This window comes from Cheilinus undulatus, linkage group 11, assembly GCF_018320785.1.
Source record: "Cheilinus undulatus linkage group 11, ASM1832078v1, whole genome shotgun sequence".
NCBI classification, from domain to species: domain Eukaryota; kingdom Metazoa; phylum Chordata; class Actinopteri; order Labriformes; family Labridae; genus Cheilinus; species Cheilinus undulatus.
In genome coordinates this window covers 24,397,500-24,425,474 of record NC_054875.1, presented here as the reverse complement: position 1 = coordinate 24,425,474, position 27,975 = coordinate 24,397,500, and the positions used below count along the sequence as shown (strand labels likewise).

Here is a 27,975-nt window from a genome sequence, read left to right as displayed (position 1 = left end):
TTTTTTGTATACTTCTCTTTTGTAAACTTCTCTCTCTTCTCATCCATAGATGTGCAACAGGAGAGGCTTGGCAGGAGGTCATGATGGCTTCCATGTATGGGAAGAAGTGTGATCCAAAGTCTGACTTTCTGCCAGGGGAGGAGTACACCTGTGGGTCCAACTTTGCCATCTTCTACTTCCTCAGCTTCTACTGTCTCTGTGCTTTCCTGGTGAGCAGCAGCAGAAAATCAACATCTACCTTTATCCTTGTTGCCTTATTTCAAAGCCTTATAACCCTTTATTTTATCCTTTACATTTTAGATCCTCAACTTGTTTGTAGCCATCATCATGGACAACTTTGACTACCTGACTCGGGATTGGTCCCTTCTTGGTCCACACCATCTGGATGAGTTCAAGAAGATCTGGGCTGAATATGACCCTGAGGCCACGTAAGACAGAACAATATTTATTGAAATTTACTCTGGTTTTATTTCTGCTTAATGCACAGGAATCAGGTTAAAGGGTGTCACTTAAACAACTGTAATATTTTTGTTATCTACCAGGGGGAGAATCAAACATCTGGACGTGGTGACGTTGCTGCGACGTATCCAGCCTCCGCTAGGCTTTGGCAAGTTCTGTCCTCATCGAGCTGCATGCAAGGTACATAAAGTTCATCTCAGTTCAGTACATTTATTATTAATTCAACCTGCCTTGCATCAAACGAGGTGCCCGGCCCCCACAGATTTATAAGACATTGAAATACAAAACAAATTAGAGCAATAGCAGTAAACAGGCATAAACATTTATAACATAAGAGAATCACAGAAATCATTAAATGAACATGGAACTTGAAGATGGACACAAATTATGTAAAACAAAAAGCAAAAAATATTTAATATGCCATATCAAAACAGTATAAGTCATTTCTTACATAAATAAAATTTAAAAAATAAAAATAAAATTATAACTTTATCAAAATAGGTACATTTTAAAATTGGTTTCAAATTTAGATTTTTTTTATTAATTGGGTTTAAATTTACAGAAAATTTTAAGGTAAACTCTGAATTTTGAAGGGATATAAACTGTTAAAATAAATTAAAGTTAGGTACAATTGATAATATTAAACATTGATAAATTGTATGTTTTTTTAAATGTTTGATTATTTTCAATTTTTTTCCTTTCATCATTTTTTAAACAAATATCAATCATCTCAAATTTGTCAGAAAGTTTAATAAACTAAAAATAATAATTAGAAACAGGCAATGGAAAAAAGCCCAAAAAATGCCAGTATATCTGATTGTAAGAGTCTTCTCTGATGCCTGAATGCGCTCAATCTAAATTCTGTCTGCAGCGCCTTGTTGGTATGAACATGCCTCTGAACAGTGATGGCACCGTCACCTTCAACGCCACCCTGTTTGCTCTTGTGAGGACTGCACTTAAGATCAAAACAGAAGGTACATTTACACCTTTTTATTCTGTTATCAATACTATTTATCATGTACATTTTATTTTTTGCCTTGAGATATTGCAACTTCTGTTTGAACAGGGAACTTTGAGCAGGCCAACGAGGAGCTGAGAGCCATCATAAAACAAATCTGGAAACGCACAAGTATGAAACTCTTGGACCAGGTTATCCCCCCTATAGGAGGTCAGTCTGTCAACATAAAGTGAAGCACTTAAATTCCTCCTAAACAGAATAATTCAGTAACTCTCACATTGGATGATTTGTCTATTAATAGACGATGAAGTGACTGTTGGAAAGTTCTACTCCACCTTCCTGCTTCAGGACCATTTCCGTAAGTTCTTGAAGCGCCAAGAGGAATACTACGGCTACAGACCCTCGAAGAAGAGCGCCACAGGCCCAGAGATCCAGGTGTGCTGTCAATACGAGGCCACAGTCACATCAATAATGTGGTGGTAGATGTGTTGAACTGTTAATTAATGCTATTAGAGTAAAAAATATGCCATATAAAAATTAGAAACCATTCAATCACTTGACTATTTGCATAGCGCCAATTCATAATCAGTTATCTAAAGACACAAAGAGAGTGGTTCTAGACCGTACTCTTTAATATGTTATTATTTTAGGTGAAAGTAACTAATTACATTTACTCAGATTACAGTACACGAATACGTTTTTTTTGTGTAGTTTACTTTTTGAGTACATTTTGTAATCAGTATTTTTACTTTTAAGTAAATTTTAACCAGAGTTACTATGCATTTACGAGAGTACAATAACCTTGTACTTTTTCTACCTCTGCTGACTACACAGTAGCACATACCGAGTAGGGATGCAAAAATATTACCTGCATGGTGTCGGTATTGGAAGGTAGGAACAATTCTTCCGATATTTACAGCCGATATTTTGGATTAAAAATCTGCCTGTATCAGCTGTAAATATTGGCTGTACAAAAAAGAAGTTAGTGAAGTTTAAGGTTGAACTAACAAACCTACATCTGCTGAACTTTTACTCTTTATTCATCATTATTCCTTGCACGTTAAAGAGTGTTTTTAAGGAATAAAGTTTTAGGTCTGAACTTAATTTAAATACCTATATCAGCTAAAAGATATGTGTAGATATTGGCATATTGTCGGCAAAATCCAATATCATGCATCCCCAATAGCACATCACATCCCAATACAGCTGTTGTGTTTTACTTTTTATTGTGGGGCCAACAAGCTCTAGTCAGCATGTCAATTAGTTAAATCCAGGTGTAGCACATCAGGGGCTTCAAGCAGTGGCTAGGCCTCTACAGTTATAGAGGTGTGACTTTAGCTGAATAACCTGAATGGAGATCCATGTGCCTATATTGTTATTGCCAATTAAGAAAGATCATATTCTACTGTACAACTCCTCAGTAGCTACCCACTTCTGAGTATTGAAGTAAATCAATACTTTTTACTTTTAGTTGAGTAGATTTAAAGACTAGTACATTTATTTTGAAAACCTTTGGAAACATTTGATATAAGTACTCAGCTTGAAAATATGAATAGTATACGAGTAGTCAATCAGACGTGTTGGTGCGAATATTCTACATGTTTTACCTTTTTCTTGTTGGTTTTTAATTCAACTCACTAAAGAGCCATATTTAAATTCATTTAAAGAGTGTGAACCTTTTTATTCTTCAAGCAGCACTAAATTTGATCTTTCCTCTTCTTTCTCTTTGCAAACATGCAGTTAGGTTTGTGTTTCATATGCATCTTGTCTTTACAGGCGGGTCTGAGGACTATAGATGAAGAAGCAGCGCCAGAGATGCACAGAGCCATCTCAGGAGACCTGCAGAATGAGGAGGAGCTGGAACGAGCAATGGAGGAGGCCGGAGAGGAAGCTATCTACCAGGTGAGAAACACCATCTGCAACTGGGCACAACAAATAAATGTTAATGTTTTATAAAAAGTTTTGGTGAATGTCAGTTTGTTTTTGGTTGCAGAATTACTGGTTTTATTTATTAGCTTGTAAAGTAAGAAATGATTCTATGTGCATTTTTTCTATTTCCAGCGTTCACATGGCCTCTTTGGTAACCGAGGAGACTCATTCGACACTGAGCCAGCCAACGCTCAGTCCCAACAGGTGACCAGCCAGCGGCCCCTTATGTTCTCAGAGAGCCAGCCCGAGTCTCCACCTGACTCCTCGGCCCTGACGCCAACCACTGAATTTTTCCCTACAACTGCACCCAAAAACAACACTAACAACAATGCCTACGCAGAGTAAGCGCCGCATCAACTTTTTCTGTCGATCAGAAAGACAGTTTGACATGTTTAAGGGTGAACCTGATGAGTTTCTTGCCTTTTAGGTTTTCATTTGACAGAGAGGGCAGTCCTGCTGAGTTTTACAATCCCTGTGAGGATGAAGAGCCAGGTAAAGAAAATCCCTACATCAACAGCAACATGTTCAGCAGACTTAAAATGCACAGATCTCTCAGTGCATTGTGGTTCATGATGTTTTTCTTTATTTGTTCAGACAGCCTACGCTCCTGGAACTTTACAGTGAGAACAGACAAAACACAGGTAACATCTCATTTAAGCCTGATTCAGCCAGATTTTATTAAAAATATGTAAAGATGTTTCACTGATACACGTTTCCTTCACAGTTCCCCTATGACCCAAACTACGGTGACAGTCAGAGTCAGAGCTCAAGTACTGCAGCAGATCAGCTGGTCCAGGAGGTGAGTGAGGACAAATCTGACTCATCACGCATTCATTATAATGACTTTATTATTAGGAGGATATATTTTGATCTTCTGCTGAATCTGTCTCTGATAAATGATAACAAATATGACCCCGCTTTTCTTATGCATCGCTAATTTCCTGTAGGCTAATTATATCATCATTAAAAAATGCAACTAAAGTTAAGTTCAAAGCTGTTTGAGAACTTAGTAGATTAACATTAAGAGCATCATTATCGCATATCTGTCCACTGCATACAAATGAGGATGAAATTATGAGCTTCCCTATGAAAATTTAACTTTTTTAAAATTATTTCCTAGGTGCTGTTAAACAGAGCAAATATTTTTAGCATGCCATTTCCAAAGATCATAGTTTTATTAGGATGCTTACATTATTTTACTTTGCACACAGACACAAATTTATTTCACTAAAACCAAAAACTCCTTGGGTCAAAAGTATTACTAATAGTCAGTTGTGTGTCCTTTTTGCAGGATAACAGCCTGCATTAGTGTGTTGTAGTTTTCAAAAAGTCTCAGTAAAATAATGTAGGCATCCAAAATAAAGCTGTGTTAAAAATTCCTTTAAAAATTTGTATGTATTATTTGTGAGGTAGAGAACGTTCTCTCACTAATTTTTCGACGATTTCTCTCTGGGTTTGGGGCAGAAAAATCAGACCTGTGTCTTTTTTTCGTGCAAGGGAGTTAGGATCATTTTAAAATAGGATTTTGGATTTTTTTATCTTTAGATTTATTTAAGACACTTGCAGTGTTGCATTCCTCCTCCTGCATCTCTATCCTACTAACTTTCTAAGCCCAGCAGGGATGGAGAAGGCTGTTCAACATGAGTCTATTTCTGCCTGCTGAACATTTTGATAAATGTTTTCTCATGGTAGATTCATGTGGATTTTTTCTTTGTCTTTACCTGCTTTTTTGTACAGTGGCTTAAGGAATCATTTGTTTATTACTGGGGCAATACAGATGGTTTAATTGGTATTGAGCCTACATGCATTATCTCTACATTATGATTTGAATTTGTTCAAATGTCTGGAATGAAATTACAAAAGCATTACCGGCTGTTTTCTTTTCTAGGCTCTAGTGAAGGGTGGTATGGCCTCTTTAGCAGAAGACCCCGGCTTTGTCTCAATGGCTAAGGAGGAGATGGCTGAAGCCATGCACACATCTATAGAAGACATGGAGAGTGTGGCGCAGGGCATCTTCAGCGGCCGCTCTGCCAGTCAAGAAGTCAAGCCTACCAAGAAGAGACGTCCCATCCCTGTCCCTCCTTCTGCTCCCGCTGTTGCAGCAAAGGAGACATCTGAGCCTGATCCAGCTGTGAGGAGAAAGAGACGTCCAATCCCCAGGATCCCCGCCATACAGGAGGATGACTCCAGAGTCTAAAGGATGTCACTAGAGTTTACATGGTTATTTTGAAAATCTTATAATGGCTCCATACCACCTCACCTTACTGAGCTTGTTTCCTCTGTGACAATCTTTCTTTGCAAGCCTGGCAACTTAAAGCAGGTTGGCTCAGGATAAATATGTTGTCAAGTGTGGTAGAATAGAGGAAAATATAATAAAACATCTAAATCTTCAGATTTATTGAAACTAATAAACTCACTCAGTTATCTCAGAGAAATCAGAATGACGCACTTCTTTCTTTGTTGCGTTTCTGGAGGTAATTCATTCCACGTGACTTCTGGGATGACCATGCAAGTGAGCTGAAAGTCTTACTGAGAGGGCGACCAACTGAGTACAGAGGGAAAGGTCGCTTTATTGTGAACAGTTAAGTTTGGACAGTGGGAAAGGAGTATGTATGCATCCAGGCCCAGAGATATAACTGAGTATTCTCTGGTGCTATTTTAATGATGCAGGTTTATATTGTTTTTGATGAGGCAGTGTCAGGATGTAACTATGTTTAGTCTTTGATTATTTAAGTTTACCAGGTTTTCTCCTGCTCTTGTATGCAGTATGGGCGAAAGTTTTTAAGAGGAAACATTTTTCTATTATCATTTTGGACATTGAGGTACCTTTAATATAATAATTTACCTTTGTTATTAATTTTTCAAGACACAAAGTAGTAAAACAGTGCATGTGATCTTTTTAAGGTTACTCTAAGTCACTGTGGACAGCTGCTATGTTCATTTACATAAATGTCATACTTTTAAGACACACAGTTGACCAGTCTGGATAAAGAAGTCTTCAGCATACCTGGAGTATGGTGATTTTAGCTTCATAACTCACCTGGGCTTATTACAAGTTTTATTTTTAACTGCATGGGCAAATATTATTGCACTTTTTCATGTTTTGTGACAGCCTTAAGGTATTTTTTACACAATCTTCTGGTCAGCCTGTGTTTCATAGATATCACTTTAAAGGGTTTTGGAGACAGTTTGAGTGAACGTCAAAGCTTAACCTCTCTACTTAAGCGTCTGAGGATCTGGCTGATGTTACACCAGTGTTTTCACCATGAAAAAAAAATAAATAAATTATCCATACACACAATTCTGTGTTAGTTTCCTTTCTGCAAACAAACCTGACATTAAAGCCAAGGCTGAGAAATGGAGAAATGTCCACACTTCAGGTGAAAACAAAACAAAGATCAAACCTTTGACATAAGAGTTAGTGAGGATGAAGCCTTGAGAAGATACGTGCAGACAGTACAGTGTGAAAACTGAGAGTCTCTATAAATAGTCTTGTCTAGCAGAGCACAGACTCCCCCTTATGGAATGGAAACTACTGTAACATAACATGCATGAAGGGAGAAAAGGCGCCCTAAACAGAAGAAATGTATGTAAAAAGCAACACAAAGCAATTAATAAAACAAAAAGCAGCTTTAATGTTTTGTTTTTTTATTTATTGGAGCATGGCAATCAATAAAACTGACCAGACAGACAAGTCCAAATTAAATTTTCAATTTGCCTAAAGCTGATTCAGAAAGAGACTTGATGTTTTTACAGCTGTATAACCTTAGAATAATTACTGACATGATTTGGTGGTGAATGTCTATGATCTCATAGCGCTGCCTGCTGCAGTGGACAGGGGTTAATTTATCACACAGGAATGTGTCCACCATACTGTAACAACAGTTTCCAGATTAAAAAAAGGAGCACAAGAAAATTCGAATACATGTTCGAGTACACACAAGAGAAGACGGGTAATTAAAGGCATTAGAGCACACCACTGAGAAGAGGGCCATAAACAGTACAAAAACTTATCTTGGGTAAATTGGACACATTAGAAATTCTCAAGTCGGTTAAAAAGGATGGATTCCCTCCATTGTCACTTGATTTTAGTCACTTTTGTACAGTCAGATTAAGAAAGGGCAGGCTGATATAAATGTACATACATCCTGGTTGTCGCTGTCTATAAAGAGCAACCCCCCCAACTAAAAAACTCACTAATTTGCTACTCTACCATATCAAAATAATACATGAACTTAAAAACAATAGGAAATAACACGTGAGGCCTAATGCATTCATGATCTTTGACTACAGAACCGTCCCACTTGCTAAACTGTCGGTGGAGTGCTGCTCCTATTCGTTGGGATTTGGGTTCGCATCAGGATACTGAGAGAGGTCAAAGGTCAGCACTTTGCTGATGACACAGTCTCCTTGCTGTGAAAGAAAACAGAATCAGAGAATCCATTAATCACATATGCAGCAGCTTTATTCCTATGTACACGTGTCAACAGAACAAGATTTCAAGCTTTTATTGGCAGATTTCTGCTCCACTCTGGCAGGATCAGGCTCATTTTCACAATGCCATGTTGGAAAATAGATGGTTTACAATGCCAGATGATTTCAGTATTTTGCAATGTTTAGCTAATTATATCAGATACTTTGAATACAACATGAGACTTAATTTAATCCTTTTTCAAGCTCATATAGATTAAAGAATGAGGGAAAAGAAGAATTGACATTAAGAGCATCATTATAAAGTACATTTGTTTCTACTTTCAGGACTTTTGCAACTCATTGACCACATTAAGGAGTCTCATTCTCATTAATCAAAATGGCCAGGATCAAAATAAGCATTATCACGTTCATAGTTAGTCTTCAGCCTCACATAGATATTTTAAACCTAAACTGTTATTCTGCAGACAGGCTGTAGTTCATATCGGTCAAAGATTTGTGGGTCAATTTCACTCTAAATTTGGTAGAGAGAGTAATCAGATACACACCTCAGGATAAACACCGATCAGTGAGTCTGCCTTGGTGTAGAATTCCTCCTTCAGAGAAATGACAATGGCCTGGAAGTTCTGCACTGACTGGTCTTTGATGTAATTTGCGACCTTTAAAGTATAGAGTGAAATCATGAGCTTCAACTCAAAACACCATTCACTCACAGGCAAACTGACTAAATCATTCACGAGAAAGTAATTCTCAGCAGACCTTGCCGATGTTAGTGTTGTCCAGGGCAGCGTCGATCTCATCCAGGACAAAGAACGGGGCGGGTTTGTAGCTAAAAACAAGCAAGAGATAATCATTATTATCAACAAGACAAGAGACCACCATTAACTTTAAACTCAACATAAACATCAGCCACACGTGAAAAAGACAAGGTCATGTAGTCTTATTATTAACATCTACTCTGTGTAATATTACCAGACTAAGAACAGTGTTGTCTTTTAGTAACACACAATCTATTAGGAAAAACAAGGGACTGGGGAGCCTATAGTATTGGTCAACAAAAAAAAAATAGTGCTCTTTGGTTAAAGGTGTGAACAAATCCAGAAAAAATGAACAGAAACCAAGGCATTTGTCTTTACTAGGAATGCACAATATTATCGGCAGTATATCGGTATCGGCCAATAATAGCTTAAAAAGTTAATTATTGGTATCAGCCGAAAAAATTTTTTTTACGCCAATCTGTTCGGCCGATAATGTGACGTCACAATTAAGCACACACGTGACGCCCTACGTTCGCCAACAACAAACTCAACATGTCGGCTGTGTGGGAGAAGTTTGAGGTGTGGGAACAAGACAGCAAAGTAGCGGTTTGCATCGCTTGTAAAGTATGGTGATGGGAGGAGGACCTGACAACACGCCTTTAACACCACCACTTTAATTTTGCATCTAAAAAACTGTCACCCTGATGACTACAAGGACTTTCTAAAGATAAAGAATGACAAAACTTAGTGCCAGGGAAAACTCGTCAGCAGCCTCTCCTTAAGTCATTCGACAAAGCTAAAAAATACAGCAGCGACCACCCAAAGGTAAGGAGCTTAACATGAAAGTCATTGAATTTATAGCTCTTGATAATCAGCCTTTCAGCCTAGTAGAATATACAGGCTTCTGCAGCTAATGATACATTTAAAGCCCCACTACGTTATACCTAGCAAGCGCTTATTGTTAACATGTATTTCTCCTCTACATTGTTTGATTTGTTTTGTACATGGGCACAAGGGGGCGCTGGTGAGCATGTTATGTGGTTGAGGTGATATATTGTCTGTTTTGTTGTGTACCTCGAAGGTGAATAAAGCTATGTGAGCTGCACCAGATAAACGCTGTGTTTATTATAGTTAAAAATGGGTGGTATCTTATAGTTTGAAACCATCCCCTGCTACAATTTTTAACTATAATAAACACGACGTTTATCCGGTGCAGCTCACATAGCTTATTCACCCTTCGAGGTACACAACAAGACATTATATCACCTATAGCCTTACCTGAACTGCAAAACTTTGTTTCAAATCACACAGAGAAGCTCCTCATTAAAGCTAAACATATGAGCTTCACCACAGATATATGGACATCAAGTGTTTGTCTTGTTAGCATGTTGAGCCTCACTGCTTCAGTGGACAGATGAGGACTTCACTTTTAAAAAGCCTGTCCTACACTCCCTGGAGTGCTCCGGTTCTCATTTTTGATAAGATGTTTGGGATATGGAAAATAGAGATAAAGAACATGCATGTCGTGCTACGTGACAGTGTGCGACACATGGCAAAAGCAATGACGGACTTCTGTGTGCCAAGTCTCTCCTGCACTCTGGTTTCCTGTTTCCAACATTGGAGATGTGGTTTGCCCCTGTGTTGTTACAGAGCTGTTTACAGTGAAATGCCCATTAAACTTGGTTGCTTAGTTAGTTTGTGCTGTTTAAAGCAGAATCAGGAAAACTACTTCAGTTGAAGTTGTATTTCTTTTGTTCATCTTGAGTCTCAAAAATTTTAAATCATATTTAAGGTCTTAACTATAGCTAGATTTTTTTGCATTTAAGAATCCATCGTTTTGTTGTTATTTAAGGCACTTTGTCAGGAGTATCTCAGGGAGCCATCCTGCAAACTGGCTGAGTAATTGATCTAAACTTATAAGCTATTTCTTTCTTGCACTGTGAAGCTCTGTGTCAGCAGGTTATTTTGCTGCTTTTCTACATGACTGGATATGTATGCAGGCGGCCCGGGTTCGAATCCAGCCTGTGGCCCTTAGGGCCCTCACTGTCTCTCCTACTCTCTTCCCTGTTTCTGAGGCTATCCACTGTCCTCCTCTATCTAATAAAGGCACGAAAAGGCCACGAAATAAATCTTTAAATTGTGTAAAATTATTACAAAATCAAAGATAAGAGCATTTCTCTCTGGTGTTAGTAATGGTCTCGCCCCAGAATACATGGCTTGCTATCCCCTTATCAACAAATCCCCAGTCTGAGGCAGAAACCTTCTCACTTTTCTACCTCAAACTTAAAAACAAAAGGAGACCAAGTGTTTTCTGTTCAGACGCATCAGCTGCAGAAAAACCTGCCTGAAAATCTCAGACTTCCAACAGTATGTTCTTTTAAATTACTTCAACAGAGATATCTTTTTATCCTTATTCAAGACCTTATTTAAATCATGTTTAATTCATGGTGCTTATTTATTGAAATTGATTGTTTTATCCAACCAAAGCTAGTTTCTTTCATCTTTTATTTGATCATTAATTGACGTAGTTCCTTTTTTATTCATTTCTATTTCCTTTGGTATCTTTTCCTTTAAAATCCCTGTTTTATTCTTTTATTGTGCTTTGAATATTGGACTTTGATGTTTTGTAAGGCACTCTGCAATGCTAGTTTAAAGTTCTTATACATTTGATTTTATTGTATATATTACTATACAAACACCTTTTTTTTCAATTCAAGCAGCTCTATGACTTTGTGCTCCTAGTTTTTAATGTTACCTGTGAATGGCAAAGAGCAGAGCGAGGGCAGCAACAGTCTTCTCTCCTCCAGACAGGTTGTCCATGGGTCTGAACCTCTTTCCTGGAGCTACACAGTTATAATTGATGCCGTCCAGGTACGGCTCCTCAGGGTTCTCTGGCCCCAGGAATGCCTGCAGAAGGCAGAGAAACCCACCATTAAAGGAGTCACTTTGGAGCCAAAACATACCAAAGTGCCATCACAAACATGATTTGTGATGTATTTCACCTGCCTCAAAAAACAAACTACACTTCACCTATTTGTTTTGCAGCTTGAACTTGTGTATTTTGTTAAACAGACAAAAAATCCCTGAAGCATACCTGCGCACTGCTGTTGCGTGACAGAGCCTTATAGATTTCATCAATGTTCGTTGCAACAGACTCAAAGCAGGTATTGAAACGGTCAAAACGTTCCTTCTTGATCTGCTCAAAGGCTTGCTTGGCCTTCTTTGCTCTCTTGCGAGCAGCCTCAAACTCTGTGGGAAAGATTTTAAGAAATCCATTAAAATACATACAGGTTGCATCATTTTGGGCTCTAAAAAAACCTGCATGAATCCACTCTCTCATCCCAGCCTCTACTGTTATTCTACTCTCTTACCATCACTAGTTTCCTGGAACTTGTCTCTGACACTCTCCAGTTTCTCCATGGCCTTCATGTTTGGAGCGCTGATCCTTTGCAGGATACTTTGCTGCTCGTTCAGACGCTGCTGTAGAGTGTTTGTCTCCGCCTTGATCTCCTCTTCAGACAGCGCATCCTGCATTGAATCAAGTAAAAGAAAATTATTTGTCCACATATTAGCACTTTGTAAATCTATAGCAGAGATTAAAAGAGGAGATGGAGATGTTCTGTGGGATGTTAGAGTAAGGTGTTGTGTACCTTAAGGTCTTCTGACAGGTTGCTGTAGTCAATCTCTATCAGAGCCTCTTTAGCGAGAACACTGCTGGACGTCCTTTGGCTACTTGACTCATCTGTCTGAGAGCTCCCCTACAGCGCAAAACAAAAACAAAGCTATTTTCTGTCCCAGTCCCAATGCTTATAAAGTGACAGTCTGTATGAGCATGTTGTTTTTTTCACACCTCTCCCTGGCTGATATCATCCATTGTTCCAGAACGGAGAGGCAGCCTGATGTCCTGCATTTTACAGGCTTGCAGCAGGTTGTGACGGTCGCTGCGCTTCTGCTCAAGTTTTGTCTCGATAGCTGTCACCTCCTTCTGGAGCTGAGTCAACTCCCTAGAAAATACAGAGGCAGCATTTGTAGCTTAGCAAACAAAGAAAATATTTATTCTTACATTTCATAAGAAATTTGGAAATGTGTGTTTGCAGCCACTGACTTGTTGGCACCACCCAATTTTTTGCGGATCTCTTCCATCTCATGGTTCTTGTCATTGACTTCAGATTTCTTGGTGAGGTGCTGGTTCTTCAGGTCCTGCAGTTGTGCCATTGTCTCATCAATAATTTTCATGTGTCTGTGCTCCTCCTGCAGGAAGGTAAGATAGATGAAAAAACACAAGTTAAAATTTATATTGAAGACAGAGTAGATGATTAATCAGTTTGATCTTTGACGTCATGTTTTCACCTTCTTAAGCCGCTCAATTTCATTCTCGTCTTTCTTGACCGTCTGCTCCCACATCATGACTTTCTCCTGGTCCTCCTTCAGCTGATTCTTTTCATAGTCTACCTGGATACCCAAACGGGTCTTCTGGGTCTCAAACTCAAGGCTGCAGCAAATTAATATGTGCAATGTTAAGCCAAAGAAAACATACTACAGATTCATAAACAATGGGGAGGGAACTAACTTATTATAAAACCTACCGCTTCTTTGCAATCTCATTCTGCCTCTTCACCTTCTCCTCCTCGAACTCTCTGATGTTCCTCACTCCAATCTCCTTACAGAACTCCACAAACACTTCATCCTCCACCTGGAGAACAAGAACATCCATAGTGACATTACTGCGGTGAAACATTAATTAACAGCCCTTTAAATGAAGCTGACTGCATGTCAGTCTCACCAGGTTCATGCGGTCCCGCAGGTCAGTGATCTCCCTCTCACGGGACTGGATGATCCTCTTGATGTCATTAATGCGAGGGCCAAAGTTTGCAAGTTCACTCTCGAGCTTAGACTTTTCCTGCATTGAAAAAATGGCCGAAGTTTAAATGCAGCATTCACAATGGTGTTAAAATATATACACATAAACAGAAAGACAAAGAGCTATAACCGCCAAACTGTACCTGCATGTTGAGGGAGAGGTGACGGGTTTTTGTCTGTTCCAGATCACTCTGAGAGTACTTCAGTCTCATCTGCAGACCGTGGGCCTGAGACTGCACCTGACGGAGCTCTGCCTCCTTCCTCTTGGCTTTCATTTGCTCCTACAAAGACAACACAGGGTGAAAAATTCATCAACATACTTCAAGCAAAAATCTATAAATCTCTAGTCAGTGACTTCAGAACAAAAATATCATATTTGAAGTACAAACCTTATTCCAACAAACATGTTCAGTGCACTTTTCTTCAGAATGATGAAATAAACCTTGAGTTTTCTGTTAGCTAACTCATCGACAGACGCAGACAAACCAGTCTCTTTGATGTAGGTATTCATAATTCAACTTACCTTGAGCTCTTCTGTGAGTTTTTCTTTCTTCTCTTTGAGTTTGTCTACGGCCTTCTCATCCCAGCGCCGAGCCTTGGCTTTAAGGTCGCTCGCTCCTCCGGAAATGACTCCAGATTTCTGGAACAGAGTGCCATCCAGGGCCACCGTCTGGAAGGACACAAACAAGGCAATGAGGGGAAAGAAATACAAAAGTCACTTCTGAGGATATGCAACACATGTAAAACTCAGCTGGTGACCTATGTTAAGTCAAGCACCTTGTGTCTGTATGGTCCTCCAAAGGCAATCCTTCGGGCATCCTCCACATTCTCACACACCAAAGCATTGCCACAAGCATACTGGAGGGCTTTCTTGATATGAGGGGGCTCATAGCGGATCACATCAATCACCAGTTTGGCTCCTCTCAGCTCTCTCAGTTTCTCATCTGTTGGTTTGACCTTCATAAGAAAAGAGAAAATATGGATGTTTTCTCATTACGCTTTTTAAAATGTATAAGACGTTATTTATGAGTGCTGTACTTTTCAGCAAGAAAGCTGGTGACTGGTACTGAGCAAGAAATTAATAACCTGAGATAGCAGCCAAAAAACATCCTAGCTTGAAAACTGTTCACCCACATTTAATTAGAAGCTTGGAAATTAAATAACACAAATTAGGAAGATGTGCATCAGCAGTGTCAGAGTGATAAATGACGCTCTAAGGCAAAATAAACGTCTGATTTTTTATTCAACAAAGTGTGGCTCTATTAAGATGAGACACTCTGATAACTAAATATGAAGACTATTCAGCAGAGCTGTATTCTCATATTAACCTCAAGGTAGTCAAGAGGAAGGAAGGTCTCAGGCTCTCCTCTCTGCTCCTTGATATACTGAATACAGTCTCTCCCAGTCTTCTCTGAGTCGACAATGATGGCGTCCATGTTTTTGCCCAACACTTTAGTCACAGCAATCTGATACTTCTTCTGAGTGGGCTGGCACAGGTCAATCAGCCGGCCATACTGGAGAGGGAAATACAGATATTTAGAACAAATTAATAAATGTAGAATAGAGAAAACAGGCACTCTTACAAGCATAGATTATTTATAACATTGTTGTGAATGCTGTCACAGTACACATACCACAGAGCCAGGGTAGAGTCTTTTGATACTCTCCATTATTTCTGCCTTGCGCTGCTGGCGGCTGTTCTCCTGCCTGTCGATTCTGGCGTCTCCCAGCTGCTCCATCACCTACAGTCAAAGGAAAAATAATGGGATTTGCTTTAGAAATTTCACACCCAACATTTTGACTTCTCAAACACTTGTGTTAAAAATTAAATTAACAATAATAGAGCCAGTGCCAGGCCCTGGATTGCTGGTGCACCTAGATATCAATTATGTGATAAGTCATGCTTGGGCTTTTTGAAAATGTTTAAATGTCTACAGAGAGAAGAGCCTGGTTTTCCTCACTGCCAGGGCAAAAGGTTAGCCAAAATGCAGCTTCACCTCTCTCTAAGTCACAGTGATATTAAACATGCAAATATGGTCCTGGGGCTTATAGGAACAGTCTGGCATACTACAGAAATCATTAGTCAGCTTAAGGGACACCATTCAAAAGTGATTTTCTTTTCCTTACAAGTGCCTGTATTGGGTACCTGGTTAAGCTCCATGTTGATCTCATCAATCCTCCTCTTGGCCATCTCCACCTCCTCGGTCAGCTCCTCCTCCATACGCTTCTGCTCATCGAGTGACTGCCTGAGGGATTAGAGAAGAATGAATGTGAATGAATGAGTATAGTGGAGCATCTAAAGACTGAGCAATCAAACCAGAGCACTGTTAAATCAATACACAACGATGAGAGGAGCCTACCTGCTGGTGGTGATGTAATCCTCTAATTTCTCAATACGCTTCTGGTTTTCCTCAATTTCTCTGATCTTCTGCTTAATTTTCGCCTGGAGAAAAAAAATAAATATATGGTCTTATACATTCAAATCAACCTAAACTAACCCAAACTGCTAATGAAAAAATTAAATCCATATTTCATTTACCTCTGTCTCGACTTTCTTCCTCTCCTCCAAGTCGAGGCGGTCCTGATCAGCCTTCTGGTCGCGGTTGAACTTCTCAAGCTCCTGTGCCAACGTGGCAGCACGTTTACTGGCTTCTTCTTTCAGACGGTGGTACTGCTTCACCTGAGAAGGAGAGAGAAACAGTAGGTCATATGAAGGTGATGATACTTTTCAAGATTAACTAAAACTTTATATGCAATTCACACTCAGTTGCCCGGCATTCACATCTGACAGCTCTCAGTTAAAAGATTTTGAAATCAAAACCACAGAGCTAACTTATCATAAAAAATAAAACGTTTATGATCAAATAAGCTTCAAGGTACCTTCACATGGCTTCTTTTTTTGACATGTTAATGGGCGTCCCCATTTTATTGGTCAAATCATCATAAAGTTTGAATCAAAGGCTCATTAGATTTGTATGACGTATCCCACCTGGTTTTCCTCCAGAGTCAGATCCTGCCCCTGACTCTGTGCCTCCTCCTCCATGCGCTCCTCAAACTCTTGCTTCGCCAGCTCCACCGCTCTCATCTCTTTATCAAGCTCGTCCATGTCCGCTTTGCGTTTCTTGTACATCTTCTGGGCGTTTTGCAGTGATTTTCGTGCTGCCTCCAGTTTCTTGATCTTGTGTGAGGTGTTCTCTTTGGCCTTGATGTACTGTGGCCTCTTTTGGTTCAGCTCAGAGTCTTTCTCTCTGTGTGCAGGGACCAGAGATTAGCAAGGCCTGTTGTTTTTAAATGCAGTTACTCTGAACTAAAGAGTACGTCAAGTGAGCTGTAAGGACAATATAGTTTTACAGACACTTACTTGATTTCTTTCTCAATGGTCTGCTGCTCCCTCATCAGCCTGCCCAGCTCCTTCTTCTTGTCCTTCAGCTCCTCCTCCACAAGATCCATCTTCTTACGGTCCTTGTCAATCTCCTTATTACGCTGACCAAGCTCTTTGTTCAGTTTCTCAATCTCAGTCTCATTGTGGTAGAGCTTGAAAAGCTGCAACTGAACGCTTGCTCTGGCCACTTCATCTTTCAGACGCTGGTAACGTTCAGCCTGGTGAAATGAAGGGAGAGAGAAAAAGACTGTGATGAAGGTAATTCTTTTTTCTTTTTTGTAAAGAGATAGCAGTTATGCAACCTATGTGTAAAATAAACTTCACAATAATGGGGCAAAAGTTAAATGAAGAATTTAAATTCCAAATTTTGCAAGACACAAATACAGAGGGAGGAGTCCTACATTCCAAACATAAACTATCAAAACGGTACCAACCTCCTCTTTCTCTTGTTTAGCTTCTTTGCGCTCAGCAGCAATGTTTTTCTTGCGATGGTAATTAAACTGTGTGTCTTCTTCTGCTTTCACCATCTCCTTTTTCCTGCGGTCGTACTCCTGGGCCAGCTCACCAGAACGAGAGATTTCCTCAAACAGAGCGGTACGCTCTTTGGGGTTTTTCATGGCAATAGACTCTACTGCTCCCTGGAGAAGAAAAGGAAAAGAGAAGGTGAAGGACAGCCACTGGCAACACTGTTTAACCAGATTTATTCAACACTAAATATTTATATTTCTGATGACTACTGTGATTGTTCCAGTGACTGTGAAGTTTTGAGGCTTTATTAAAAACACCACCTCCAGCACTGTTTATTTTATTTTTGAATAATCATATTCTTATTGTTTTATCTTAAGTGCAGTATTCTTCTAAAAATGCCACTTACAAGTGCAATCATAATAAACAAAGTTCAACAAGGACTGTCTTCATACCTCTGTAAAGCAGTGTTTTTAGGTTAGTGGAGAAGTAATGTCTTAAAAACAAATGAATTTTTTTGTCTGGAGAAGGATGTTTGAATTTTAGTCTCACCTGGAAGACCAGGAAGTTCCTGGCCTTGATCAGAATTCCAAGTTTTTCCAGCTCTTCACTGTATTCAGGCAGACTCACGACCTTGTTGTTGATGCGGTACTCTGAGGAGGCACCTAACAGACACACAAAATGCAAAGTTGGGTTCAGAGTTCACGTGTCACAGTGCAGCACAACTTTACTATCCACAGGCTGCATTTATATCTAACTTTTTTTTTACCTGATAGGAAAAATAGTTTAACTATTTTGTCTCTAATTCAAACATACACATCTAAAAGACATTTAAACAAAGATGGATGAGTGTTGCATTAAACATTATCAAGGGCCAATTGATTTATCTCCAACATATGTGGTTTGTGCCAGGAAAAATGTCTGCAAGACAAGATGAGGACAATGTAAAGACAAAAATTAAGCTCTGCTAAGTGGTAAACAAAGGCTAAATACAACGTTTGAAGTAAACAAGACACTAGTGCTCCACAGCGAAGAAGTCCCTGAACCTACTTAAATTCGTACTATTTGCCTCCACAAGTCAACCACACCAGCCAATAGGCAGCAGGAAGCCGAGACCCCATCAGGTGTGTCAAGTGGGAACCCCCTTTGCCAGTTTTCATTCAGTTAGTCCCATGACACCTCCAGAGGGCTGAACAGTGATCCCCAGCATCCCAGACTAGAGCCACACCACTCCATCCTAGCTCTCATCGCCCACTATGTCAATGCAGAGACATCCACTACCTTACCTACCCTACCACATGTCCATCACAGCCCAAATAGAATTATTATGTTTTACAGACCCAGGCTACGATTTCGATTTGCTCATGGATTTAATATCAAAAGTGGGCTCTGTTTGAGTCTGTGTTACAAGTTTAAAAGATACTGAATACCTGTGCTGTACTCTGAAATGTTAAAAAGCACACAAGTTGCATTTTTAAATACAGCAAATATGTAAACATCAGATGCATATAGAGTTTACGATCATTAAATGCATTCAAAACACTCCAGGGTAATAATGTTTACAATGTTCAGTCACACAAAAGGAGTAGAAAATAAACTATCCACTCTAACATGACTGTTAATAGCAGTTTATACCAATGATGACTCTTGTGAAGGAGCGCTCCTCTCCGTTATCTTCCTGGTACACCATACTGACAAAGGCTCTGTTGGCAGCTGGCTTTCCCACGGGAGCTCCATGGATCAGATCCTTCAGGGTCTTCACACGTAGGTTACTGGTCTTCTCTGCCAATACGAAGCTGATGGCATCCATAAGGTTGGACTTTCCTACAAAAACATGCCATTTTCATTGTAACATGCAAGTACAAAAACACAGTTTACAAGCATAAATGAATAACTAAATCAAATATATTATATACATACATCTTCATCATGTTACAACTATTCAGCTAAGTTAATCATCTATAAAATCTATTTGAATTCAATTGCAATATTGTATTGGACTCTGTATTTTTACCCTACTCTAGTGTTAAGGACATTGGATTACCAGGGCCTGTGTTTGTGATTATAACCAACGCTGAAATACAACATATGAATACCAAACAAATGACGTTTTGCCATGTTTATAACAACCAGATAAGCCTGCAAGGATATCCCCAAACCCTACATACTGGTAATATTTTGAATGGTGATGATAAAAACATTTACATATTACTATCCTGAGAAGTACAGCAAAGCCAGTCTGAAGCTATTAATACTTAAGTTTCATGCATAAAGGAAAAGTTTTTTTTTCTAAAGAGAGCACTCCTGACTGTTTACCGTTAGCTAATGCTAGCATGCGTTAGCCGCGATCATAACATACCAGATCCATTTGGTCCGATGATTGCCGTAAACTTGTGAAATGGCCCAATTATCTGCCTTCCTTTATAGGACTTGAAGTTTTCGATCTCTATAAGTTTTAGATAGCCCATCTTGGCTCAGTTTGTGTTGCTGTTCTGAAGGAAAGCTGCAGAGGCTACTGATGTTAGCTAACAAATGCTAACAAACCAAAGATGACCCGCAAAGCTATATCAAAGACGAAGCATGCACGCGAATGAATGACGCTCTACATTCAGTCTAGTTCGGACATATGGACAAGTCACATTCTTAAGTGCATATGTTGCAGCATTTTCCAAACAGTTAATAATCTCTATAAAACAGACGTGCCGCGGTTGTGACAACAATGCGCCATTTTACAATCCAACAGGAAGACCCTTCAGCGCGCGGGGCATGAAACGTCGTAGTTTATCGCGAGACTGAACGGAGGGCTTTCCAGATTCCTTGCGACACCTGTTATGTTGTCTATGTCCTCCACTAATGTCCTGAAATTAGAAACACTTATTTGAATGAAACTTGTGTACTCGTGTCCCTAAACTGTAGCGTTTTTTTCCAAACGAAATGCGACAATTTCCGCGGAAAATAAAGATGTTGCCATGGTTACCCCCACTGACTGCATCCAAACACAACAGGAGCCAACTGTGACCAGCCTCACTCTGATATTGTTATCCTTCGATTAATCAAAATTCGCGTCATTCCTTACCTCTAGGGTAAGTATTGTTATAAGTCATTGATCCGTGTCTGATTTAATGCAGTCAATGCATTGAAAGACATGCATGGATTTATTTTTTGTTCAGTAAAAGTTCTCATAAGTTTTGGTGTTAGCGTACCGGGGCCTGACACTAACTTCATCAAATCTGGTTCAACTTAAACAAGATAAAGTTACTGCGCTGATCTTGAACCATCAGCGCACCTATTCCAGAAGCTAACTTTGAGCAACAATTACAATTACTCATAAAAAGTATTCACTGCCTTTTATTGACTGTTATAGAAATACTGGCCAATATTGTTTGACTTTTTGACAAAAAATGACTAAAAACTCTTTAAGTGTCAAAGTGAACACAAATTTCTACAAGGTAATGCCAATAACATGAAAATATGTCATGTAAAATAAGTGACTGCATAAAGTTTTTAGTAGATGCACCTTCACTGCACTATCTGTGTGGATAGGTTTCAATCAGGCTTGAACATCTTGACACTGCAATTTTACTAAATTCTCCTTTGCAAAACTGCTCAAGCTCTGTTAGGTTGCACAGGGATAAGGTGTGAACAGCCCTTTTCATATGCAGACTGAATAAGATTGTCCTCCAGGATTTTCTTATATTTTGCCCAGCTCATTTTAACCTCTATAGGCCTTCCAGGGCCAGCTGCCATCCCCACAGCATGATGCTGCCACAGCCGTGCTTCACAGTGGGGATTATGTTTGTGGTGCTGTGCAATGTTTGGTGTCCGCCAAACACAGCTTCTTTTCTGGTTGCCAAAAAGCACCATTCTGGTCTCATCAGACCAAAGAACTTTCTTTCACTTGATCTTGAAGAGCCTGGGCAACAGTTGTTGTATCCAGAGTCTCTCCCATCTCAGCTGCTGAAGCTTGTAACTCCCTCAGAGTAGTCAGGTGTCCTGGTGGCCTTGCTCACTAGTTTCCTTCTCGCACAGTCTCTCGGTTTGTGGAGATGGCCTGATCTAGGCAGATTTACTGTATACATATGCCATGGTACTTCAATTTCTTGATGATGGATTTAACTGAACTCCGAGGGATGATCAGTGTGTTGGAAATGTTTTTGTACCCATCCCCTGACTTATACTTTTCAACAACCTTTTTTGGAGTGTTCTTTTTTTATATAGTGTAATGGTAGCTAGGAATACTGATTAACCAGGGATTGGACCCTTCAGACACAGGTGTCTTTGTAATACAATCACTTGAGACACATTCACTGCACTTCGGTGATCCTCATTTCACTATTTGAGAGACTACTAGCACCAATTGGCCGGACCTCTGTTGAATTAGGTCACTTTAAAGGGGGTGAATATTTATGCAATCACTTATTTTACATTAAATATTTTTAATTGACATGACTTTGTTTTCACTTTGACATTATAGAGGGGGTTTTTTGTTAAAAAAAAAAAAGATGTCCAGAAAGCCAAATATTGACCATGACTGGTTTCAAAAATCAATAAAAGGATAAAACATCAAAGGGGGTGAATACTTTTTGTAAGCACTGCACTTCTATGCAATGACATCAACTATGAGAATCAGCTTTGTATTACTTTGTTGCCTCTCACCAGGGTCATTTGAAACTGAGAAAATGTACAAAGTGGATTTACCTTTAGACCAGTCCATTGAAAAGGCCGTGGAGAGAAGAAGATCAGCAGAAACAGCTCGCAAGGCTCGGATCTTCAACACGCGGCTCCGTGTGATGGGCCTGGATACTGATGCTCTCAACCAACAAGTCCAGGAGAAAAAACACAAGCAGAACATGGAGATACAACGGGACAAAGCTTATGGTAAACTATAGGCATGAGGAGACCATTGAGAGGGTCAGGATTACATCAGTTAAATTATTCAACCAAGAAAAGAGGTGTTCTTCATGAAAAGTCTCCTTTTTTAATTTGTTGTACCAACAGCTCAAGTTGAAATTTCATTTTTTTCTTCACTAGATCAGTTGAGAAAGATGCATGATGAAGCACTGCTGCAGCAAGAATCTGCTGAAAAAGAGAGACGAGCAACTTTGCAGACTGACCTTGCCCAGTGTTGGGCCACTCACCAGCGGGTGGAAGACTCCAGTGATGCTGATCTTAAGTGTGGCCTGAAGGGGGCATTCAGGATCACTATTCCAGAGGCTGAGCTTGGGCCTGCCAGCATGCAGATCTTTCAGGTAGGTTTATTCAAGTAGGAAGACATGCATCAAAGAAACGTGGAGCAGAAACCAGCCAAAGGTTACATAAATACCCATGCTGCTATCATGTTTCTGTTTGATGTTTAGGGTGAGGGTGCTGGAGAGAAGGAACGGAGGAGGGAACAAAAAAGACAGACAGAAGGAGACCTGCGTGCACAAAAGGAGGAAAATGAGAGAAGATGTATGAGAGAGAAGCACAAAGGTGAAAAGACACAAATCCCACACTCAGACAGAGGAACACACACATGATGTAATCCCTGATGAACAAACATGCTATACACCACAGTCTCTGTAAATCACACACATGCTTCATGCTCTTCTGCACAAACAATCACACACTCCTACGCACAGCCTTTACTGCCAGGTGGCACTGATGGATGCTCATCCTGGAGAGCTGTTATGCATGTGTGAGTGTGTCACTAAAGCCCTCTGTAATGACTAATGCAGGTGTGAAAAACACACAGTAGGTGATTTTCAACTTTGTGTGTGTCACAGAGATGCTCATGAGCAAAGAGCTTGTGTATGAGGACCTGAGGGGGGTTCGGCGGCACACACAGGAGGAAGAGTGCAAGAAGGCTGCCCGTGTTGCCCTCGACAACTACAATCAAGCTCTGGTACGGTACACACATATGCATACACTCTCCACTGGCTGTCAGAGCTTAAAGCAAACTCCAGAGGGGTTTTGAGCTCTGACACGATGTTCCCAGGTGGGTTTTTGAAATTAAAATTTCTAATTGAAAATGTTAAGTGATGCATGCACACATTTGCTGCAGGAAGGCGGCCATCATAGCATCAGCAGGTACCAAGCAACACGGATGGTTAAACTGCTTTGATGTATGCGTGGGCCTTGTCTGTTTTCAGAAAGCCCTTCTTTAGCTCTGCTCACTCATTTGCCTGAATGCACTGAATCCTCCACAGGGACGAATCATTATAAATCCTCCAGGTCGTGGTAGCTTTCATGGCAATTACGTGGTTTCTCTAATAACCACTCACATGCACAGTGCACATGCAAACACACATGACTGAGGAGATCTCTCAGGAGGACAATCAGCACAAGGCTCCCTCCATGTTAGAAGTAACTGCATATTAGAAGACAGGTTTCTATTACTCCTAGTGCTCTAAACACCACAGGAATGATCAATCAAGTTTCTGTGGATCACTGGTAAAGGTCCTCAGCATGTTGTGTCGCCCACAGGCTGCAGAGCGAGCACAGAACCTGAAGGAGCAGCTCAGGAGAGAGGAGAGGGAGAGTCTGGAGGAGGTGTGGCACACGCTGACGTCAGACATGATGACGGAGTGTGCGGAGGCAGCTGAGAGACAGGGGGCTGATGGGAAGCCCCCTCAGGTGCTGGTCGACAAGTGGAAAGGGATGAGACCTGAGCAGCTGGGTGCCATCTACAGGGAGAGAGAGGAACAGCGTCTCCAGAAACAGGTGCACTCTCTACATCTACATAAGTCTCCTGACATGACAAGCCATTGAACAAAGCTGAGATGAATTTTTGACATAACATCACCCAACAGCAATGGGGAATTCTAGAGGAGAGCACACCAGGACACACGAAAGCTTTAATTACTAATGAGATATCTTTTATTAATCCCTCAAGGGGAAAGTCAATTTTACACTCTTTTGTTGAACATGCTACACACATACAGACTGAAATGCATGCACATTTACAGACAGAGTGTCATAGACGTTCACTAATGGAGGGATGTCAAAGTGGGAGCTACTGCGATGAAAGGAGGAGCACCTCCTGAGCAGGAGTAGTCAAAGCCATCACAGCTGTACTCAGAAAGAAGACTGGCATCTCTGACCCACAAAGTACTGATCTCAAAACTCTTCCACAGTCAAAAAACCAACTTCTGTTTTAAAAAGGAATACAAATAAGATCTTGTTATAATTGTGTTATTCATGTTTTAAAAGAGTACTGCAGCTTCTTGTCATTTTCAGTAAACTAAAAACCTAAACGCAAATAGTTTCTTTGGAAGTTAGGAGAAATGTTGTATATAATTGGCCAAAAATGATGATCTATTTTAAACACAAGCCTCATAAGTGGAGCTAAAATAATTATGTTATTTCAATTTGCACACAAATAAAATTATTGCACTGGAGCCAGAAACTACCAGGGTCTAAATTGTTCCCCCCATTTTGAACTGACCCATTTGTTGAGCCATTTCACAAACAACTGTTGTTCACTGATGTGCTTTTACCTTGTAATGCTCAAAGCTTGTAAAATCAAATTAAAATTGAGGATGTCTGACAATTTTTAACTTAGTATAAATATTCAGTAAGGGTTTGAGCTGTCGTTGGAGAAGGCCTCACAAAAACAAAAGAAATCGCTTGAGAAAAAGAATTGTTGATGCTCACAAAGCATGAGAAGGATATTACAGCATTTCCAAGTGCCAAGAACTGGAGTGAGAAGTATAATCAAGTAATTCAAAGAGAGCCACACAGTACAGAACAAGCTTGGTAGAGATAGGAATAGAAAGATTTGAAAGACTCTGGAAAGAAAAATAGTGATAGATGTGGCCCCAGAACAACTGCCAAGACACTAGTTAATGGTTTAACCAAGTCAGGAGTTGTAGTCACAAAGAAGACAGTCACTAGAGCCCTCTTCTGCAGAAATACTAATGTGTATTAATGTGATGTAAAAGTCCTGGAGAAGAAATTCTGAAAGCAAAAATCAACTCTATCAGCTTTCTTTTCCTGTAAATAGATTTTGAACCCCTTTCTATACCCAATCCTGAAACCCAGGTTGTGAACCATGTCTTCAGACGAACATTTCTGGGTATCACATATAATGCAGCATGTTTTGCATTCACATCTGTATTTCCTTCCATCTTCAGAGACAACATGACAACGAGAAAGCTCAGACTGCTGCCTGGGAAAAGCAGCTCCTGAAGCTGTCGAGAGAGGCGGAGGAGGAGGAGAGGAGAGCGGCTCAGCTGAGAAGAGTGAAAAGGATTCAGACAGACCTTGACAACATGCAGCTGGCCAGAGAGCAGCAGGCACAGTGAGCACTACACACACACAGACACACACTCTCTGGCAGAAGTCATAAATGTGTTTGGGTGTGGATAAAGGGGTAGTATAATTTAAAATTTAGCCTTAACGCTTCTGTGGATGGTTATGAAACAGACTTAAATCAATTATGATGCATCTCTTAACCTATTAAGACAATGCATTAACAGGGCTTCATATGTAGTTTGGGCAGACGGGTACAAGTAATCCTTAATGTTTAGTGTGGCTGCACCTCACTGTGCTTTTAAAAAGGTTTGATATCTGATAGCTCAGGCAGCATACAGTGATGGTCTGGGGTTTCTTCATTGAGTCTGGAATGGTTATGTAGATAAAACGCTTACTGGCATGCATTACTGAACAGCCCATCAGCTGACAGTATTACAGTAGTAAACAAAAGCATGGCTTTGTTTATGTCCATCCAGCTTGGCTCTGAGTGATAAGGAACTGAGCTCTTTTTACAGATCTGGGTTTTTTGGCCAAGCTCAGTAATAAGAGCATGTCTTTTGGTTCCCAAACAGCTCTTCATTTGATACCATTTTGAATTTTGTAAATCTTTGAAACAACAAAAAATGAAAATAAGGAAACAGTCTCTCCAAAAGAAACATTACCCATTGTTCACAAAAGGAGCCAGCTCTTAGAATCGGTTTATCTGTGAACAACACATCACGACTCCTTTGGGACTTGTCGTTTTGAACTGCAATTTCAATCTCACCTGTAACCCATAAGATTTATCTGCTAAATAGTATATCTGCATGGTCTTTAATAATATCCTTATGACGAAATGAGGGACAAAAGCTGAAAAGAGGCACCTCTAGCCTCTTAGCTTGTGGCTAATCTCTGGAGCTCACTCAGAGTGACCATCAGGTTCTTGGTCACCTCTCTTACTAAGGCCCTTCTCCTCTAATTGCTCAGTTTAGTCTGGGGACCAGCTCTTGGAAGAATCCTGGTTGTGCCAAACTTGTTCCATTTGAGAATTATGGAGGCCACTTTGCTGAACCTTCAGTGCAGTAGAAAAATTTTGCAGCCTTCCCCAGATCTGTGCTTTGCAACAATCCTGCCTCTGAGCTTTGCAGGCAGCTCCGTTGACCTCATAGTTTGGTTTCTTATTCTGATATCATTTTTAGCTGTGAGGCCTTCTACAGAGAGGTGTGTGCCTTTCAAAATGCAGCAGTTAAGGTGTAGAAACATCTCTGCAATGTTCAAGAAGGTGGAAAGCATCTTAGCTAAATTTCAATCGTAATAAAGGATCGGAATGCTTGTGTCGATGCACTACTTCAATTTTAGTTTTTAATAAATTAGCAAGATTTGATTATTCTGTTTTTTGACTATGTCACAACGGGGTACTGATTGTTGATTAATCAGAATAAAAATGAGCATCAGACTACAACATTACAAATTTGAATAAGGTTAAGGGTAAAGGGGGATTGAATACTTACTGACACACAAATCATTGTATACACCAGCTCAGGCTGCCCTGGTGTATGAGCTCAAGCTTTATCCTCTATAACCAGACATCTTTAATCATTTTACAATATGGCTCTACAAGTATTGGACAAAAAAATCATCTGCTGGCATCACTGTCATATTATTAAAAAAAGCCTATTGAGCTTTGAGAGCTGAATGCATTTTTTTTTTCAAATTAGTTTTTAAATGTGATTTGCCCATAGATCTTTGTCCAAGTCTGTTCAAAGACAGGACCATAGCAGAGCAATGAGAAGCACAGTGAACAGACAAAAGTGTAGATCAACATTTGGACAGTCAGCTTTCTCCATTTAAGGCTTTAAACTCTGGCGTTCATTACCAACTAATATAAAACTAATCACAGATTTAAAATCCTTTACAACAAAGGTCAAGTGCTGACTCAAAGTGAACTAAAGCTGCACCCTTTTTTAGATTGTCATGTTTTAAACTTCCCATTTGTACTGGCTTATAGAACGTATGTTTTTTGTGTGGTTATGTTTTTATTGTCTCTTTATTCTATAAACTACTGTGCCATTTTATGCTATTAAATGTTGTACATTTTGTGAACTGTTTACTCAATGGCTCAACCAGGGACAGGAGTTGGAAATAAGTAGTTGTTATGACTCTCTGTGCAGCATATCAGCTTCATGCTCTGTAATAAAACCATGTTAAACTGCATCATCCCTATTAAATACATTAAGCTTCAATTCAGATTTATCACCCTTGTTCGACCACAAGGGCCACAAAATCATCACAACCCATCTTGTCCTCAGAGAAGCTTAAATGAACACTTTTTCGAAAACAGTTTCTCACTGTGTGTCTCTCTGCGTCCCAGCCAGGACTACCTGAACAGGAAGCTGTACACCAACAGACCCACAAAGGAGTACTTCTATCAATTCAACACCAGCTCCCGTTGACTGACACCAGCTTGTGACAACGTGCTAATAAAATTTTGTGCCTTGCTTCAGTCAATGTGAATTGAT

The 27,975-nt window shown here is 39.9% G+C and overlaps 3 protein-coding genes across 3 annotated transcripts in view; 2 read left to right on the top strand and 1 right to left on the bottom strand.

Moving 5' to 3' along the window:
- LOC121517507 (dihydropyridine-sensitive L-type skeletal muscle calcium channel subunit alpha-1-like) overlaps positions 1 to 6,640 on the top strand; it is a 34,025-nt gene extending 27,385 nt beyond the window's left edge. The window contains exons 34-45 of the mRNA XM_041799330.1: positions 50 to 209; positions 301 to 428; positions 543 to 639; positions 1,331 to 1,433; positions 1,526 to 1,627; positions 1,719 to 1,852; positions 3,194 to 3,319; positions 3,479 to 3,687; positions 3,774 to 3,838; positions 3,941 to 3,987; positions 4,071 to 4,145; positions 5,235 to 6,640. Coding sequence (XP_041655264.1) covers positions 50 to 209; positions 301 to 428; positions 543 to 639; positions 1,331 to 1,433; positions 1,526 to 1,627; positions 1,719 to 1,852; positions 3,194 to 3,319; positions 3,479 to 3,687; positions 3,774 to 3,838; positions 3,941 to 3,987; positions 4,071 to 4,145; positions 5,235 to 5,543 — 1,555 coding nt within the window. The 3' untranslated portion in view covers positions 5,544 to 6,640. The remainder of the gene's footprint in view (positions 1 to 49; positions 210 to 300; positions 429 to 542; positions 640 to 1,330; positions 1,434 to 1,525; positions 1,628 to 1,718; positions 1,853 to 3,193; positions 3,320 to 3,478; positions 3,688 to 3,773; positions 3,839 to 3,940; positions 3,988 to 4,070; positions 4,146 to 5,234) is intronic.
- A 337-nt stretch (positions 6,641 to 6,977) lies between these two features.
- smc1a (structural maintenance of chromosomes 1A) lies at positions 6,978 to 19,997 on the bottom strand. The gene is made up of 26 exons (XM_041799331.1): positions 19,602 to 19,997; positions 18,878 to 19,066; positions 17,795 to 17,907; positions 17,212 to 17,415; positions 16,757 to 16,995; positions 16,385 to 16,643; positions 15,935 to 16,075; positions 15,756 to 15,838; positions 15,542 to 15,641; positions 15,030 to 15,137; positions 14,724 to 14,909; positions 14,173 to 14,352; positions 13,919 to 14,065; positions 13,539 to 13,676; positions 13,319 to 13,435; positions 13,122 to 13,228; positions 12,886 to 13,027; positions 12,641 to 12,786; positions 12,386 to 12,539; positions 12,186 to 12,293; positions 11,907 to 12,063; positions 11,630 to 11,784; positions 11,291 to 11,442; positions 8,537 to 8,606; positions 8,326 to 8,436; positions 6,978 to 7,759 (listed from the first exon to the last, which is right to left on the bottom strand). The coding sequence occupies exons 1-26, from the start codon at positions 19,708 to 19,710 to the stop codon at positions 7,679 to 7,681; spliced, it is 3,696 nt and encodes a 1,231-aa protein (XP_041655265.1). The 5' UTR covers positions 19,711 to 19,997; the 3' UTR covers positions 6,978 to 7,678.
- A 259-nt stretch (positions 19,998 to 20,256) lies between these two features.
- On the top strand, positions 20,257 to 27,934 carry ribc1 (RIB43A domain with coiled-coils 1). The gene is made up of 8 exons (XM_041800337.1): positions 20,257 to 20,325; positions 21,902 to 22,120; positions 22,274 to 22,491; positions 22,600 to 22,714; positions 23,008 to 23,126; positions 23,708 to 23,944; positions 25,357 to 25,523; positions 27,828 to 27,934. Exons 2-8 carry the CDS (start codon positions 21,922 to 21,924, stop codon positions 27,907 to 27,909), a joined length of 1,137 nt encoding a protein of 378 aa, XP_041656271.1. The 5' UTR covers positions 20,257 to 20,325; positions 21,902 to 21,921; the 3' UTR covers positions 27,910 to 27,934.
- Positions 27,935 to 27,975: the final 41 nt, after the last annotated feature.

Excerpts from the sequence above, each read along its gene's own strand:
- smc1a (XM_041799331.1), bottom strand. The coding sequence starts at position 19,710 with ATGGGCTATCTAAAACTTATAGAGATCGAAAACTTCAAGTCCTATAAA. Across the intron at positions 16,644-16,756 it reads ACCATTGAGAAAGAAATCAA|AGAGAAAGACTCTGAGCTGA; the intron begins GTAAGTGTCTGT and ends CCCTGCACACAG. Across the intron at positions 13,028-13,121 it reads AATGAGATTGCAAAGAAGCG|CCTTGAGTTTGAGACCCAGA; the intron begins GTAGGTTTTATA and ends AATTTGCTGCAG.
- ribc1 (XM_041800337.1), top strand. The coding sequence starts at position 21,922 with ATGTACAAAGTGGATTTACCTTTAGACCAGTCCATTGAAAAGGCCGTG. Across the intron at positions 22,715-23,007 it reads TATGAGAGAGAAGCACAAAG|AGATGCTCATGAGCAAAGAG; the intron begins GTGAAAAGACAC and ends TGTGTGTCACAG. Across the intron at positions 23,945-25,356 it reads AACAGCGTCTCCAGAAACAG|AGACAACATGACAACGAGAA; the intron begins GTGCACTCTCTA and ends TTCCATCTTCAG.